Raw genomic sequence first — 16,812 nt, 5'->3', positions numbered from 1 at the left:
TTACACGTATGTCGCGCAGTACTCGGCCTCGACAAGGCGGTCTGAGCAATTAGATTGACCGCTCTATATGGTGCTCAACAAAAGGCATCCAATCTCCTCCTCCGATTCGCTCTGGAGAGTTGTCGCGGAAGGGTCACGTGCCTCAAGCCTTAGTTGCCTAGACGATGCAAACAGCTGCCAGCTCGGTACGCACTGACCCCCCTTGACGACTTTTGTCAAACAAACGGTCGTTGAGCTTTCGTCCACCTTTGCCGCACACCAGAACCTCTGACTACTGACAATTGCCGTGACGAAGGAGATCGGGCCTACTAAACAAGCAGAACAACTCTACTCGACAAGCATAGAAAGTATGCTCAGCCTATCGATTCCACGGCGCAATGCCGATGATGATCCCAGTCATGCATACATTTTCTCCATTGTGGAGAAATTGAAGCGGCTGGTATCATCATGAATTTGAACCTAACGATGTGAACTAGTACCAAAGCTCTAGAAGCAAAAATGGCAGCCACCGAGCCACGCAACGAGGCGGAACTTCGAATGTACCCGAAAGGAGTCCACTACCAGTCGTAAGACACAAGTCGTCACATCCACAAGGAAGGGAACTAACATACAACAGGTTCTTGAGACTCGTATGTGACGACGCCAGCCCAGGCTGGTGCTCAGAGCTCACCTCGAAAATGGTGCACCAGCTACCTCGGGAACTCCGCGATATCATCTACACGTACATCCTCGAGAGCCGGTGTATCAACCGTCAGCATCAAGTGCTCATGGTCAACAACCCTACGGACTGGAATCTTGCAGAGTTCACCAGTAACCCCAAGCACCTCGGTATCAGGAGATGTACCATCAAAGGCGTTGAGATTCCCCATTTCGCAGTGTACGAACACGTCGACGAGACCTACCGAATCGAGTTAGCAGAGACTTTATACCGCACCAAACTGCTTCGGGTGGCAGTGATGCACGAGCTCAAGTCTACACTGAACTACGACGTCCTCATCACTAGTTGCGACCCGAAGGAGCATATACGCCGCATCCAAATCGAGCTTAAATTCGACTGTGGCACCAAGACTCAAGCTCAATACGCCAAGCAGCTTGAACCCTTGTGGTACCTTCGTCATCTCAAACACCTCAAGGGAATGAAGGTGGGATTCATCGTCCACTTCATATACGATGACGTTCTCCCGCTTCTGGAGGAAGCTACAGCACCATTGGTTCAGCATTTGGCATCAGAAGGTGCGAAAGTGGGTTGGTACAGGAAGGGAAGGGGTAACGATGCGCCAAGCAAAGTTGAACATGGCGCCGCATAATGCAGCAGGGAACCTATGATTCACCTTTCCGCGTCAAAGTAGGAAGGAATTGAACACCGTAGAGCCTACATCAGCTTCAGCTCACCTACTTTGCATGTTTTAAATCTTGATGTAGTCTACAAAACTGTGTAGGGCTTTGCCTATATCAGGTATTTCTTAGCATGAATGCGGCACTTGATCGATAGCTACAAGGCAACCGGTCGTGTATTCAGACCCCTCCGCCCCACCCCAACACAACATACACTATCAGACCCAATACTGCATCCCATCCCAAAGCTTTCACTGCGTATCCGCCGTTTACTAAAGATCCCACGACGCTGCCAGGCGTGAGGTCCTTTCTCATCATCGCCGCATTTGCAACCGCAAATCCACCAGACACGGTAATACATTTAACAACATCTGCGTCCCTCAAGCTCATGGCCGAAAAGTGAGGAAGTAACAAAACGGCGCGAGTTACGAGAAGTAGACCGCTGAAGACTGAATTGGATCGTAGAGCTGGAAGTGCGAGTAGAGCCGCGTTGAGAAGAATGTTCGGGATTTGCAGTGTTGCTATAGGCTTGCGACGTTTGGGCGTAGCATCGGTTTTAGGTGCTCCTTTTGCGACTGCAATATCCGGAGATGAAACATGGAGTTGGATCAGGAATAGCGAAACTGTAAAGGAAATGGGTAGGATCTGGCCTAGCAGGATATATGTGCGCACCATCGACGTGTCGTATCTGCGCGTTCTCGCTATGTATACGTTAGTACCCTCTCACGCGTGTGTATCGAGAATTACCTACCCTTTTGCGCCATATAGATATTCCAAAACCACGTCGCCAGAATCGCTGCCTGCGTCCACACCGCGTTCGGCGCATCTTTGACCAGATCCTGCGCAAAATCTTGGAACAAGGTCGATTCTAACATCCATCTCTTCACCTTCCCCACGCTGACATTACTGAAGCTCCTGCTCTCATTTCCGCTCCATTCCAGGTAGTGCATGATCAGGAACATGAGCATGTGGTAGGACAACGTCGCGAAGCTAATCGAAGCGAGGAACGCGTAGATCTTGATGTGGCGCGCTCGCGCTGCCTTTGCTGCATTGAGCTTCTCATCTTTTGACGGGCTGGAACTGTTGAATATGGCCGAGTACTGAGAGTAGAGCGAGTAGCTGAGCTTGATGGTTGCGTAAAGTGCCGCGACGATGTAGGAGAGGAAGATGGTGGTGCCGATGTAGCTGTTTGGTGGTGTGGCGTAATACATCAGCGCGTCGTGCCCAGGGATCTCCATCTTGCGTGTTTATGCTGGCGAGGTATTATTATTGAAGGAACAACATCTGAGCGCTTAATGAGCGACGTATATATCATCGCGGCCAGACGCGAGGTTTCAAAAGTGTGCGATGATGCCTGACGTCATGACACAATTGGTGTCTGAGAAATCGGGCGACGCGACACTTCGGCGTCTTTCTCCTCCGTCAACCCACACGCGCGACATCACGAATTGCTGTTGCAGGCGTTCATCTTCGCGCGCTGTCCAGGAATCATTGCTTCAGCTATTTCTCGCGTTGCTTGATGGTCGCGCCGGGCCGCCCCCCGAATCTAGGATGCCTGACTACCTAGTTCAGGTAGCCATGGAGGCTACAACGCAGCACAAACTAACAACTCAACGACGTTACGCGGCATGTAGCCATCAGAGTGTGGGATGTGACTCATTCTGCAAGCTTTGAAAATCTCGAATGGTCGAATAAAACAAGTCCTAACTGTAAGGTACTTACCAGAAGAGAAGGGCTCGTCAATGGGAACAGCTTCAAACGTGTTACGGGGCTCTCAACACCATGATCCGGACCCTTTTGATGGTACGACCCCCGCAGTTTGTGACTCATGAGCTCGAAGTTTGGCACGACCATTGGGGGCCTATCATACCTCAGCGGTAGGAACTTCCCCACCCAAGGTTGTAACAGGCAGCAGCCGGCCGGTCAAGTATATCAGGAGTGTGCGCGCTGTTTCTTGAGAGACCACAACAACTTTACCTTTCAACTCATCAAACCTCGAACAAGAACAGCAATGATGCGCCACGTGTGCGGTTGTTACATCTCCCATCCCGGAACGCGGGAGCGAACATACCTCCCCCAGATCAAGGGCGACGCCCACACGACGATTATCTCCACGGCCGCCCGCACAACCTTGATGCAGACCTTCGTGAACCGGACCAACGAGTCATTGGATGAGATCCGATATGCCTTTCCGCTGTTCGATGGCGTCAGCGTTGTCGAGTTCTTCTGCCAGATCGGCGAGCGTACTATCTACGGCCTAGTCAAGGAGAAGAACGAAGCCAAGAAGACCTACGAAAAGGCCAAGGAGAGAGGCGAGGCCGCAGCGCTGCTTGAACAACTAGATGAGGCGGCGGATGTCTTCTCAACTGCTATCAGCAACATTCCAGGAGGCGCATCTGTGTATGTGTCCATCAAATACATCCAAGAGCTCAAGCACGATGCCGAAGTCGATGGAATTCGTCTTACCATACCTGCTTCCATCTCGCCCCGTTATGGATCCTATCCCGGAAAGCTCCAAGAGACATCAGCCGAGATTGATTCGAAGGGCATCTCCATTACCGTGGATGTCAAGATGGCAGACGGTATTCCTATCAAGAAGGTCATCTCGCCATCACATCCCATCGAAGTGACGCTTGGGTCGCTCTCAACAAGTACCATCGATGAGGACGCCTTGCTCTCGCAAGGTTCAGCCACGCTTTCCCTAGGTACCACAGGCCTAGACAAGGACTTCGTGTTACAGGTGGTTGCAAAAGACGTCGGCGTACCTCAGGCGATCCTAGAGACACACCCGACGCTCCCCAACCAGCGAGCATTGATGACCACGCTAGTACCAAAGTTCAATCTCAAGTCGCAAAAGCCCGAGATCATCTTCATCGCGGATCGATCGGGTAGCATGGGTGATCAGATCCCCACGCTGGTGTCGGCACTCAAAGTCTTCCTGAAGTCGATCCCTATCGGCTGCATGTTCAACATCTGCTCATTCGGCAGCAGCCACTCGTTTCTTTGGAAACAGAGTCAGTTGTATGGCCAAGATACACTGGAGGAGGCTATTCGACATGTAGAAGCGTTCGGGGCCGATTTTGGCGGGACTGAGACACTCTATGCGGTCAAGGCCTGTTTCGAAGCTCGTAACAACGAACTTCCTACCGAGCTCATGCTACTTACCGATGGCGACATCTGGGCTCAAGACCAGCTGTTCGATTACATCTCCAAGAACACGAAGAATGGCAACGTCCGTGTCTTCCCCATAGGCATAGGCGGAGGTGTGTCTAGTGCGCTCATTGAAGGCGTCGCGAGGGCCGGAAGAGGCTTCGCTCAGATGGTCGCAAATAACGAAAAGCTCGACAGCAAGATTGTTCGCATGCTGAAGGGTGCACTCACCCCTCATATCCAGGATTACCGTCTCGAAGTCAAATACGAAGATGACAGCGTGGAGTCTGTTGCCGACAGCATTCGTATCAACCTCAAGCTTGATAACGACAGCAGCGATGCAAAGCAAACAAGAGCCCCGGACGCCGACGCGAAGCCCATCTCACTCTACAATCCCGATCTAGAAGAGCAGCATCCCAAGGACGGCGAGTCAAAGGACATCTTCGCTGGTCTACCGGAGTTAAAGCGCCCAACGCTTTTGCAGACACCCCACGAGATACCAGCGCTCTTTCCGTTCAACCGTACCTGTGTCTATCTCCTCATGTCTCCAGAGTCATCACACCTGCAACCAAAGAGTGTTGTTCTCAAGGGCACCTCACCCCAAGGCCCGTTGGAGCTAGAGATTCCAGTAGAAGTACGCAAAGAGGCCGACGAGATGATTCACCAGCTTGCTGCCCGCAAAGCAACACAGGAGCTCGAAGAGGGTCATGGATGGCTATCCGAGGCTACCTTTGGCGATACTGACGTCATGCTAAAAAAACCCGGCTCTCATTATCTGTTGCTTCAGAGACGAGAGGCTGTTCGTCTTGGAGTCGAGTTCCAGGTCAGCGGCAAGTACTGTTCCTTCGTAGCCGTAGAGTCTAACGAGACCGAAATCGCCGAAAAACGCCAAAAAGCTCTGGAATCGATACTCAAACGGAGTGATCTAGCGGATGACGATGACTGGGAGGTCCTGGAGCATGGCCAAGCATGCAGATCACCGGTTACCACTTCGTATGGTGGCGATACACGATTTGCCAGTGGACCTGCATCTGCGTCGGCGAGGTCTGGATCCTTCGCTATGTTCCGTGGAGGCTACGGCGCCGGTCCCTTTGGCCGTACTGGCGGCGGGCGAGGCGGGCGAGGCGGCGGAGGCGGACAAGGCGGGCACTTCCAAGCCAGAAACATGGCTGCTGGCTCTGCACTATTTGGTATGAATAACGCAGTGGACGATTCCGACTCTGACGAAGACATGGGCTTTGGATGTTTCGAGAAAGCCAGTGCAGCACCCATGGCTCATCCTGGCCAACCGTCAGCGCCGCGCACTTTATCTTCCGCGCAAGTGTTAGAATCAAGGGGTCGGTTTGGTTCGTCGAAACGGTCGAGTCGGTCCGCCATGGGTCCCTCCTTCTCTCCGCCACAAAGGCAGAACGTACAGGAAGAGACTGGCACCCTCCTCCAGCGCCTCATCGCACGGCAGTCCTTTGAAGGGTCATGGGAAGCCATCGACAAGCTTCCGTTCGATGAGATGAAGCTCGACTGTGACGCCGCTAGCTCATCTAACGCTCAGCTCAACGAGCCAAACTCCGAGCAGCTTCTGGCTACTGCGATCGTAGTCCTGTTTCTGGAGAAGCAGATGCGGGACGAGGAGGAGACCTGGGAATTGGTCGTTGAAAAGGCGCGCGCTTGGCTTGGAAGCCAAGTGGCGGAGGAGGTGCTCGCCCGGGTATGGCAGCTGGCTGAGGGTGTTGTTGGAAAGGATTGAGTAGACACCCAGGACCCTAGTTTGACGTCAGATCACCTCACATGCATGCTTCTAGCTTGGGATAGGCTGTAAATCTGTTTAGCGTTCCCTTTGTATGGGTTCTGTGCGTGTCTGAGGTCACAAGAGAATGGCTGAATGCCTATCGGTACCGCCTACGTAGAAGTCATATCCTCACACAGCGTATGACATACTCGATAATGAAATATGCATAGTTTTGAGCATTTAATCACATTTTCAGTTATATTGATGCATATGGACTAAGCCCGGATATCAGCTTCGGTAGCAGTCGGCACTAGAGCCAAGCAAAGCTTTTGAAATTTCGTTAGCCAACTCTTTTGGATACAGCATCACGGGGATAAGATTGTTCAGCGTATCCGTTGCTTGAGTAACTCAGAACTAGTCGTACCGATATATTGTATTGTAAGAATGCATCACTGCTACGACTCATCCTTCGAAGCTTCCGTCATCCGCGCCAGAGTTTGCGAAACCTCACCCATTTGCGGCGCTCCAACGCCACTAGCTACCGGGTGTGTTATAACAGAGGTAGCCTGATATCTTCAAACGCTGGAATGTGCCGCGAATTCACGTCCGTGTTCCTGTACTTGTACGGCTCGGGAGCGCTAGCCATAAACGTGCTTGCCTGGAATCTGCTGAGCCTCAGATTCTTTCGCATTTGCAGTACCAGTGCTTGGATTGATTCTGCCGAGACAGGTTCGGAGACGATTGATCATGGTATGTCTAGTACTCTAGATGCTGATGATCGGCTATGCTTTGATTTATGGCGTCGTTTGGCGAGCTTTCAAGTACTTGTACGGTTGGAACAGCGCCGGGTGTCGATCGGTGTTTTAGTGGAAACCCAATATGAGGAGTTCAGAGGCTTCCGGAACTCTGGTGAGACGAAGGTTGTTGATACAAAGGTCGTTGAAACGCTGCTCGTGGGGAAGGCTTGGGAAGCGGAACAGACGCAGGGTCAGGTTCATCTGCGAGTACAGACTCTTTCCATACCGTGCATCGCGCAAGCGATGAGACGACCAGCAAGCTCGCTTCCATCTCTGTGATCGCCAATTGTGAAGCCTTGAACTTGTCCACGATGAGCTCTGGTTCGATCCACGCACTGCTCCCCTCAAAATCAACGTACCAGCTTTTCATTACAGGATCGTACTTTGGTTTCATCTCGTGGCACACCCCATCCATGAAGCCAGCCAATAATTCAGAGACGTGATTGGTCATTGTCCGCTTAGTGACAAGAAGATAACCGTATGAAGAGTTGTTGCCGACAGTAGAAGTTTCCGTGGCAGGCTGCATGTCCTCGATACTCATACCGCCAAAGAAATCACAATCCCGCCAAAGTGGGTTTCTCTCCATATTCCCTTGATGATAATTAAAAATATGGCCTGTAGTCGACAAATAGCTTATATGATAATAGCTTTCGTCAGTTGTGGCATGTTTGAGGTTAGCCACCAGAAACTCTCCCTTCCTTATCCAATCTTCTGTAGATTTCACCCTCGCAACAACACAGTGGGAACGAGGAGGCGAGCCATTTTTATACCTTAAAATCGATAGTAGGGCATGTAAGGTATTCCTGTTTAGCACCTTCTGCTCGCTCTCCCGAAAAGGATCATAGTTGAAGGACATTGTGAGCTTCAACCGGGAGCTTTGCAAACTAGAGTCAGTGAGACCACTGCTCAGCACTATATGCGACCACGTGATTGGCCTGCTCCGACTTTTATTACGTGGTTGAAACGATGTGACGAGTTCATGCATACTTGAGAGAAGTGCCTGTGCCTGTGGAAGAAGATCATCATCTGTCGTCGACAAGGACAGTAACTTCCGCCGCAGCCGAATCCTCGGGTCATCGTTGGAAATCATTCCTGTAACGGGTACAGATCGTGTTTCTGGCACTGAATTGCAAAGTTGGAATACTGGGGCAATTTTTGTTGGCCAGGGCTTCTTTTTGGGAGGCCATCCGTTCCGGCAAGCCGTACCGAGGGAGAGCGCTATCCAATTTGGGTCAGAATCTGGTAGCTGGAAAGTGATGGGCTGGTTTGAAATTCCTCTGCGAACCCAAGCTCTGATACAAGTCATCAGAAGCGTGATACCAAGCTGTATGACTGTAGCGGACCAATGCAGCGCTCTTAACCCAACAAACTGGCAAACGAATCCAACGAAGCAAAGGATCACAGCAACAATGACCATCGACTTCTGAGCTATGGTACTTGACTTTCCTGTCCGATCCGTAGACAATCTCAAGACACTGTCCCGGCGACTCATAGGTGAGTCGTATGAGCTAGACTCAGAGGAGCCGCCTTGTGTGCCGGACTCAGAGGAATCGTCTTGCATACCAGCCGTTCGGTTGTGCTGATCATCATTTTCGATTGTTTCGTCTGGATCATATCTTGAAGTGCGGATCTTCTTGTCTTCAGCATGGTTCAAGATGACGTATGCTTTGAAGGGCTGATCACCGATGTTTTGTTGCACTTGCAATCGGAATATATTTTCCACCACATAACCGACCGTTGGTGTGAACACCTGCTCGACAGTCGTTGCCTCGATAATGTACGAGCATAGTGCTATGCTCACCACGAGTAAGCATGTTCCTAGCAAGAAAGTCGGATATGCGTAGTCTTGAACGGGATTTGAACCCTTCGGTTGTCTCCAGTGATAGGTCATGATTGCCGGTATTGCCATCGCAACGAGTTGCAGAGCCACTCCAATCATTACCAAAGCCCATAGCTCTCCACTCCTTGGAAACGTATTGTGTACGTTAAGTATTAGGTTCGGCGGCTGGTTGGCGAGCTTTCTGACAAGACGCTGTGCAATGTCAACCATAGTGTCCTTTTCGGCGATCATGAGATCGGTTATGCTCCTTCCCATGTAAGTCTTTCCATCCAAATGATGCGGTTTTTGACTCCATGCATCTTTTTCAGCATTTGATCCAGTGCGCTCGGTGAGCAAATCAATCTCAATGCGTTCTGCAAGCTCGTCCAACCGTGCCTCCGCTTCCGCAATTCTCGCATTCTTCATAGCGATGTCCTCGTGCAATCTAGTGAGATCCTTCAGAGTCCCTGTTTGGCTTGGAATCGACGAAGCCGACCGGAAGATACTCTCAAACTTTCCTGCCAAAGCTTTGAACCTCCTTGAACGGCCAGCTTGGGCAGGGCTGAGAACCCCTACATTGTAGGCTTCACTGAGATCGCCCATTCGAGTGTCGCTTAGGGCTTCAAGCTGTGTTCCATCCTGGCTTGAGGCCATCTTGGCCGACTTGCTCTTATAGGCTACCATTTCAAGGATCGTAGCATGACCTGGTTGGCGAACGATTCCTTCCTCGGTCCAGAGTTCGGAAGTGGCATCTGATGTCGAAGACAGTAGCTCTAGCTCTGCTGTCGCTAGCTTTTCTCGTGCGCTTTTGACCTATGTTAGTAAGAGCACTAGCCTAAGATGAATCTCACTTACCGTCCAATTATGGCTTTCAGAACTCTGACGTTTGAAACTCGGACTGCGGAAACTACCGTGGTGATGATTCCCAGTGGGCCGACAGCGAGCAGGATATGATCAGCCCATCCGAGCGACATGCTGAGAAATTGTTTCGTGACCTGTTCTCCGAATAGCGTCAGGAGAGGTGCCAGATCACTGCCGAGATTGTTGATGAACTCTTCACCAGCGAAACCGGAGGAGAGAGTGGGTGTGGTATCGATAGGCATTGCGGTAGGCGTGCCGCTGGCGGTCGAGGTAGTCGCGGTCGGCGCCATGACCTCGACAACAGCGAAGGAGGAAGTGACGAAGGACAGCCGAAGTATGAGAGAGCCACGCTGGTGCCTCTTTCCGCAGCCAGGTAAAAAGCGGCTGGGCTATTATGCAAAGCGGAAATGCCGCAAGGCTGAGCACGAGAATCCCAGCAACGACGCTGGCGAGGCGGTTTGACTGACAGCGACGCGCCTGAGAGTCCTGGGCTACTACACCCTCAGTTGGCGTTGCCTCAATTGTAACCTGGGAGTCTTCCGGTATTGTCTTGGGGATGTTAGGGGAGCATCGATTGAGAGCAGGCAGGACGAAAGAGAGTTGCAGGGCTCAGGCTAAGAGTTCATTAATGTCAGCTATAGCTGAAGCGAAGGTGCATGAGACAGGTTGGCATCTCAACGAATAAGACGTCAAGCCACGTCTGACAGCAGGCGCTTATCGCTGCGCTGCGGTGAGGAAGGGGCGGACGGGGCGGACGTCCAATTTGGACCAACCTCGGGATGTGTCATCTTTCAAAAGCCAATAGAGTATGCAGATACACCAGGGGCCTGTCTTCTTTGGTATACGACGTGAGTGTGATTACTTGGGGTTGTGATTCGGTTAGCAGGGGCCTGTCAGCGGGGTCTCAATCATCGCAGCTTTGCATGTCATCGTCTTGAAGATGATTGATTCAATAGTCTATAGTCTTCTTGATCGCATCGTAGACCCCTGTCAAAGTCAGTAAAATAGAGCAAGCACATGTCGTAACATCGCAACTTACTAGTAACATCGGGAATGACGAACTGCTCAAACATGAGCCCAGTATGTGTCGCCCACCCAGTCACCCTCTTGACGGGCGCCTCTAATCTAAGGAAAGCCTTCTCCTGAATTGTAGCAGCGACCTCAGCGCCAACACCAGCATTCATCATACTCTCGTGTACTACAATCGCCCGTCCAGTCTTCTTCACGCTTTCTAGAACCGTCTCTCGGTCCCAGGGGTATATCGTCCGCAGATCTATCAGCTCCACACTGCATCCAAAGTCCTTCTCTGCTGCTGCTATCGCGGCTGAACATGTGTATAGTGGTGTGCCGTATGAGACGATCGTGACGTCCTTGCCTGTCTTGAGGACTTCAGCCTTGTCGAGCGGGAGGTAGAACGCATCGACGGGTACGTGCTCGACAGCAGCGCGGTATAATATCTTGGGCTCCATGAATATGACGGGGTCTTGACAGCGTATCGCGGAGAGGAGGAGGCCTTTGGCCTGGACGGGTGAGCGGGGTATTACGACACGTAGACCGGGCGTGTGGGTGAAGAGGGCTTCTGGGGACTGTGTGTGGTATCTAGTGACGTGTCAGTCGATTTCAAGAGGGAGCACTGCTGGAGTCATACAGTGCGCCATGTCCAACACTGCCTGATGGCATGCGGATGACTAGTCCTCCACAGTTTACGCCAGTGCTCCCCGACCGGTATCTGTACTTGGCCGCTTCATTGTGTATTTGGTCGAAGGCGGGGAAGACGTAATCGGCGAATTGGACTTCTGCTACTGGCTTCATGCCCTCTGCAGCGGCTCCAATAGCAAATCCCACCAGGCCCTGCTCGCTCAAGGGAGTGTTGAAGACGCGTTCGGTGCCAAAGTCCCCAGCCAAGTTCATGGTACACCGGAAGACACCGCCAAATTGTACGTCTTCTCCAAACACCATGACGCGTTCGTCTGTTTGCAATGCATATCGCAGGGCTTCGTTGACGGCGGTGTAGAGGTTTATGCGCTTCGTCTGACCCTTCTGTATATCTGCAGGGAACTCGGGGTTCGCAAGGGAGGATTTGGCGGTGTGGTGGAGAATGGGCGTTGCATCGTACTCTACTGTGCCATTGAGGCGTGCGCCAGGTGCTGCCGAGGAGTACTGTTTGCGTTGAAGGTGGTGTTGACAGCGGGGCCGGAGTGGTGCTTGCGGGCGAAGCAGATAGCGCGACAATGCGCGGATGGATGGTGTTCTAGCAGCCATGTCTATGGAATTGAGAGCAACGAGTTTCCCCAGAACCCCAGAAAAGGTACATGCAATAAAGTCATGCTGGGCACAAACATGTGAGCCGACGGTTGTGCGGGTGTATGCCGCGGCTACCAGCGGCTCTCCAGGTTTCAAACGTTGCGGAGTTTAGCGGGCAAGCGCCGAGAGAGGAAGGTGCGAGCACGTGATGTAGCTGCGAGTAACGTGACTCGAAGCTTGCCAAGGCTGGAGGCGCTGCATAATGACGATTGACGCCAGAATGGTTCGCACGGCAGGTGGAGACTAGCGCGTCCAAACTTCGATGGTTTGCGACAAATTCCCTAAATCACTGTGCGATTGTGATACAGAGGGCTTGCGATTGTCTATGATTTGGGTATACTGCAGAGTATGGCACAGACGGCTACGATCGCAGGAAGGCGGCACCGTGTTGGACTTGGCGCCTAGTCTTGAGCCTGGGGAAAGCAATACAGGCTAGCGGGAAGAAGCCTCGCCCCGGGGTCAACTTTGTGTCCGGCCCCTTGTACCGAAGACGCGTACACATGCTGTGATCAGAGGCAGATGCTATTGCGTGGTAGAAGGACAGGCTGCTGTTAATTACGCCGGGTGTATACAACGGGCTGAGGTCTGACACAATAAGACTGCACGCGCCTTTGTCGCCTTTGGGAGGCTGCATCATACGTCTAGATCCCGGCCGTGCGCAGACCCACCAAACCGCTGCTTCCGCATCATTATTTGCGCGCCCACCACAAACCTTGGAATCCACCTCTCTCGCCAGTCCATCTCCCCGACTCGGACACTCTTCATCTTCCCGCACTGAGGTGCTTCCCATGGCAATGAGCGCCCCTCGACCTCGCGCAGCTGCCAATGGCTCCATGCGGACTGCTCGCCTCGCCTTCATCGGCCTCTTCCACGCCTTCGCGCCCATGGTGACCGCGTTGCCCATGCCCTTTGGCGACGCGACCTTCAAGACCGCTGGGGAGGAGGTCCCAACGGACAACGATGGAGAGCGCTGGCTTCTCCTGGGTATCGCCGTCGCGCTTGTCTTGGCCGGTGGTGTGTTTGCGGGTCTGACCATTGCGTGAGTACATCGCGGTCCCGCCATCGTGTCACAACGCGCTAACAGCGACTTTCCAGCTTGATGGGCCAAGACGAAATCTATCTCCAAGTCCTTGCTTCATCCGGCGAGAAGCACGAGCGCAAGAACGCGGCCAAGGTGCTGAAGCTGCTCGAGCGAGGCAAGCACTGGGTTCTGGTAACGCTACTCCTGAGTAACGTCATTACCAACGAAACCCTTCCTATAGTCCTGGACAGGTCCCTCGGCGGAGGATGGCCTGCCGTTGTCAGCTCCACGGTCCTCATTGGTATGCGCACCCTCTCTCTCACCTACTCTGTTTACGTCTAACACGCCTCAGTCATCTTCGGTGAAGTCGTCCCTCAGTCAATCTGTGTGCGCTATGGTCTGCCAATCGGCGCCATCATGGCACCCATCGTCCTCGGCCTCATGTATATCATGGGCATCGTCGCCTGGCCGACTGCCAAACTCCTCGATTACCTCCTCGGAGAAGACCACGGTACCGTTTACAAGAAGGGTGGCTTGAAGACACTTGTCAGCCTGCACCAGTCGCTCGGACTCGAGCACGAGCGCCTGAACGAAGATGAAGTCACAATCATCACCGCTGTGCTGGACCTCAAGGCCAAGGCTGTCGGCAACATCATGACGCCCATGAAGGACGTCTTTACCATGTCGTCCGATACCATCTTGGACGAGAAGATGATGGACAACATCCTTTCCGCTGGCTATTCCCGTATTCCCATCCACACCCCCGAGAATGAGAACAACTTCGTCGGTATGCTTCTGGTCAAGATGCTCATTACGTACGACCCCGAGGATGCTCTACGCGTACGCGACTTTGCTTTGGCCACCCTACCCGAGACACGCCCGGAAACGAGCTGTCTTGACATTCTCAACTTCTTCCAGGAGGGCAAGTCGCATATGGTGCTAGTCTCTGAATTCCCTGCTGAGGCACGCGGCGCCGTCGGTGTTGTTACTCTGGAGGACGTCATCGAAGAATTGATCGGAGAGTAAGTCGTGCATCCTCGAAAAATACTCTGGCGCCTACATTGTCGCCGGATCTTCCAACCAAGTTTGTACTAATGAGACCAGGGAAATTATCGACGAGTCCGACGTATTCATCGACGTGCACAAAGCAATCCGACGCATGGCCCCCGCCCCTCGCGCCCGCGTTCCTCGAGGCAAAGTCGTGACCGATATTCCCCGCAAACCTTCCGAGGCACAAGCTGTAGACTCCGAAACAGACGCGGAGCAGAATGGCAAGCCGGCGCCACGCAAGACCTCTCTACCTGAGATGCCTGAAGGCCACCCGAAGCCCTCTTTCCTCCTTCGTCGCCGTAGCAGCGGTAGCAAGGGAGCCGGTTCACCTCTTCGCAGCGACGATCCGACCGTGATGCAGCACCTGAAGCATCTCGGCCCTTCGAATGTCGCCACTAGGCCCAAGCAGACTCGCATCAACACTGTCAAGATCAAGCCTGGCCAGACAGCTTTGACCCCTGACATTCCCAAGACGATACCGGAAGACTCCCAGGCTCCAACCGAGGCAACTCCTACTGAGGGTGTAATAACTCAAGATTCTCATGCGCCTGAGGGTGGCATTGGTGAGGGCTTGCTAGCATCGGCAGGTCGCGAAGCCAGCGACGGCGTACACAGCGTAGCGGTGGGATATGGCACCATGGCTCCTAGTGGCGACCGCATGTCGTGGAGATCTGGCCGATCAGGTATGAGGGAACACGATGACGAACCTACGTCTCCGAAGGGTGGTGCGAACGAAGACGACGAAAACACCCATCTCTTGGTCGACAACCGCAACGAGGACGGCGAGACGAACAGGTCACGGGCACGCTCGGTCAGCACCATTGCCTCTCTGCGCTCGATGCGCTCGCGCTCGCGCAGTCCCTTGAAAAAGCGACACACTGCTCGAAGCGGTAGCATCTCTGAGAACGTTGTCGATGTCAATGGCATCAAGAAGATCGTCTTGGAGACTACCAGTTCCAGCGACTCGGAGGAGAAAGCGAACGGCAGCCAAGTCGATGGTCAGGATGGAGAGAAGCACTCTGAAGCCGAGTCTTCGCATGCCGGCGGCAAAGGCGCAAGCAAAAAGAAGAGGAAGAAGCGAGGTAAGAAGAAGAAGGGTGGTGCTGGCGACAGCCACGAATCACAACCTCTGCTCGGAGACAGGTAACCTCATTACCCGTTTTGAGCATGTTGTTAATCCCGGTTTCTACAGAGGTCATGAGCGAAATCGGTGCGAATGCGAGTGCGAAGTTTCTCAGTCATTTCGAGTCTGGCAAAATTAATTGGCATGCATTGGCGTCTTCTCCTTCTTCTCCTTCGATGTTCAACGGGAAAATGGATGAGAATAATGGGCATTGTTAAGGACTGGTATCTTTCAGAGAAGTGTATTATAAAAAGCTGTGTCGTTTCTTGGACGATAGGTGTCGTCTGTGGGCTTGAAATATATATCTTGTAAGCTCGTGTACCCTGTCGTTTCTTTGATTACGCGACATGACATATCAAAGTTGTCTTGGCATCCTCAACAATGATCGTAACATTACGTCCCAACGCGAGATCTGCCTCTTACCACCAGTCTAGTCCGACCAGGGATCATAATTCCTATCCCCACAATCCCCCGCTACATCCGACCACGTCAACACGTCTTCATCATCCTCAAGGCACCCACACCACCCCGGTCTCGAAGCCGACGGACGGAACCCCCTCGAACTAATCCCCTTCTTGACACTAGTCTTCTTGCTTTTGCCGCCGTAGTACTCCTTCCTCTTCCTCTGCCCCCACATTCTCAACTTATTCGGCTGCTCAATACACCACAACACTACCTCCCTAGCCGCACACGCATGTTCAACAGAATCATGGCCTACTTTGTCACCACCCTGGATTTTGATGTCGAGCAGTTGGCTGGCTAGGTCTTTGAGTCCCCATCGTCTCTTCACACCCTTTCCCACGGCTTCGGCGGCTAGGATTGCTGAATCGACGATGCGGTCGTGTCGGATGCCCAGGGCTAACAGGTCATGCTGCAATGCATGGCCGACAAGAACAGTGTTACTATTGACATACTTGAACAGCTCCTCCCGTGCTTCGGCTGATCCTCTCAGCGCTTTCCCCTTCAACACCGCAGTCGCCATAGCCTGTCTTGTGATCCCGCTGTACTTCGTTCGCCAGTCTGTGACAGATTCGGTTGGCTGAACGAGCGTATCGATGAGTATCTCGTTGGTGAGGTAGTCGATTACTGAGATGCGGGCTAGAGTAGACGCGTTGTTCGGGTTTATGCCAACCATCTCACAGTCGATGGCTATGGCTGCGCGCTTCGGGCTGGTTTGATAAGGGATAGGTAGTGTGGTTCCGAATTTGTATTCGTTGGCTGTCAGAACTGGACGCGCGTGGCAGTGTAGGATGAGCGCGGTAAGTGCTGCGGGTTGTTTGCTGTCTGGGATGACTGTCCAATCAGGGATGGGGTGTGTCCTGGGAGTTTGCGGTTTTGTGGTGGTGGCTTTTGGTTGGGGAGCTTCTGGCTGGGGAACTTTTGGCTGGGAAGCTTTTGGCTGGGAAGCTTTTGGCTGGGGAACTTTTGGGTTCGAAGCTTTTGGATTGGGGACTTGTGGTTTCGGAACTTGTGGTCTGGCAACTTGTGGTTTGGAAGCTTTTGATCGTGGTGTGGTTCTCTGTTGAGTACGCTCCTTGATGAATGTAATCTGTTTGGATGGTCGCGGCGTGGAAGACACATCTTGGGCATTCGACCACGAAGGTATCCTTATATGACATGAAGACT

General features: G+C 52.7%; 7 protein-coding genes across 7 annotated transcripts; 3 read left to right on the top strand and 4 right to left on the bottom strand.

Moving 5' to 3' along the window:
- Positions 1-498: 498 nt before the first annotated feature.
- Positions 499-1,307, top strand: J4E92_007360 (uncharacterized protein; the record flags this gene model as incomplete). The annotated part of the gene is made up of 2 exons (XM_051498723.1): positions 499-566; positions 617-1,307. 2 exons carry the CDS (start codon positions 499-501, stop codon positions 1,305-1,307), a joined length of 759 nt encoding a protein of 252 aa, XP_051350997.1.
- A 99-nt stretch (positions 1,308-1,406) lies between these two features.
- Positions 1,407-2,573, bottom strand: J4E92_007359 (uncharacterized protein; the record flags this gene model as incomplete). Its single annotated transcript, XM_051498722.1, has 4 exons — positions 1,407-1,447; positions 2,008-2,036; positions 2,087-2,161; positions 2,209-2,573. The coding sequence occupies 4 exons, from the start codon at positions 2,571-2,573 to the stop codon at positions 1,407-1,409; spliced, it is 510 nt and encodes a 169-aa protein (XP_051350996.1).
- Positions 2,574-3,349: 776 nt separating this feature from the next.
- On the top strand, positions 3,350-6,229 carry J4E92_007358 (uncharacterized protein; the record flags this gene model as incomplete). Its single annotated transcript, XM_051498721.1, has 2 exons — positions 3,350-3,358; positions 3,416-6,229. The coding sequence occupies 2 exons, from the start codon at positions 3,350-3,352 to the stop codon at positions 6,227-6,229; spliced, it is 2,823 nt and encodes a 940-aa protein (XP_051350995.1).
- Positions 6,230-7,872: 1,643 nt separating this feature from the next.
- Positions 7,873-9,930, bottom strand: J4E92_007357 (uncharacterized protein; the record flags this gene model as incomplete). The annotated part of the gene is made up of 4 exons (XM_051498720.1): positions 7,873-7,892; positions 8,215-8,226; positions 8,572-9,632; positions 9,683-9,930. 4 exons carry the CDS (start codon positions 9,928-9,930, stop codon positions 7,873-7,875), a joined length of 1,341 nt encoding a protein of 446 aa, XP_051350994.1.
- A 707-nt stretch (positions 9,931-10,637) lies between these two features.
- On the bottom strand, positions 10,638-11,950 carry J4E92_007356 (uncharacterized protein; the record flags this gene model as incomplete). The annotated part of the gene is made up of 3 exons (XM_051498719.1): positions 10,638-10,675; positions 10,728-11,287; positions 11,337-11,950. The coding sequence occupies 3 exons, from the start codon at positions 11,948-11,950 to the stop codon at positions 10,638-10,640; spliced, it is 1,212 nt and encodes a 403-aa protein (XP_051350993.1).
- Positions 11,951-12,780: 830 nt separating this feature from the next.
- Positions 12,781-15,210, top strand: J4E92_007355 (uncharacterized protein; the record flags this gene model as incomplete). The annotated part of the gene is made up of 4 exons (XM_051498718.1): positions 12,781-13,031; positions 13,088-13,314; positions 13,366-14,035; positions 14,118-15,210. The coding sequence occupies 4 exons, from the start codon at positions 12,781-12,783 to the stop codon at positions 15,208-15,210; spliced, it is 2,241 nt and encodes a 746-aa protein (XP_051350992.1).
- Positions 15,211-15,616: 406 nt separating this feature from the next.
- On the bottom strand, positions 15,617-16,321 carry J4E92_007354 (uncharacterized protein; the record flags this gene model as incomplete). Its single annotated transcript, XM_051498717.1, has 1 exon — positions 15,617-16,321. One exon carries the CDS (start codon positions 16,319-16,321, stop codon positions 15,617-15,619), a length of 705 nt encoding a protein of 234 aa, XP_051350991.1.
- Positions 16,322-16,812: the final 491 nt, after the last annotated feature.

This window comes from Alternaria infectoria (genome assembly GCF_024043175.1).
Source record: "Alternaria infectoria strain BMP 0036 chromosome Unknown scaffold_12, whole genome shotgun sequence".
NCBI classification, from domain to species: domain Eukaryota; kingdom Fungi; phylum Ascomycota; class Dothideomycetes; order Pleosporales; family Pleosporaceae; genus Alternaria; species Alternaria infectoria.
This window is presented reverse-complemented; position numbering and strand designations above follow the sequence as displayed.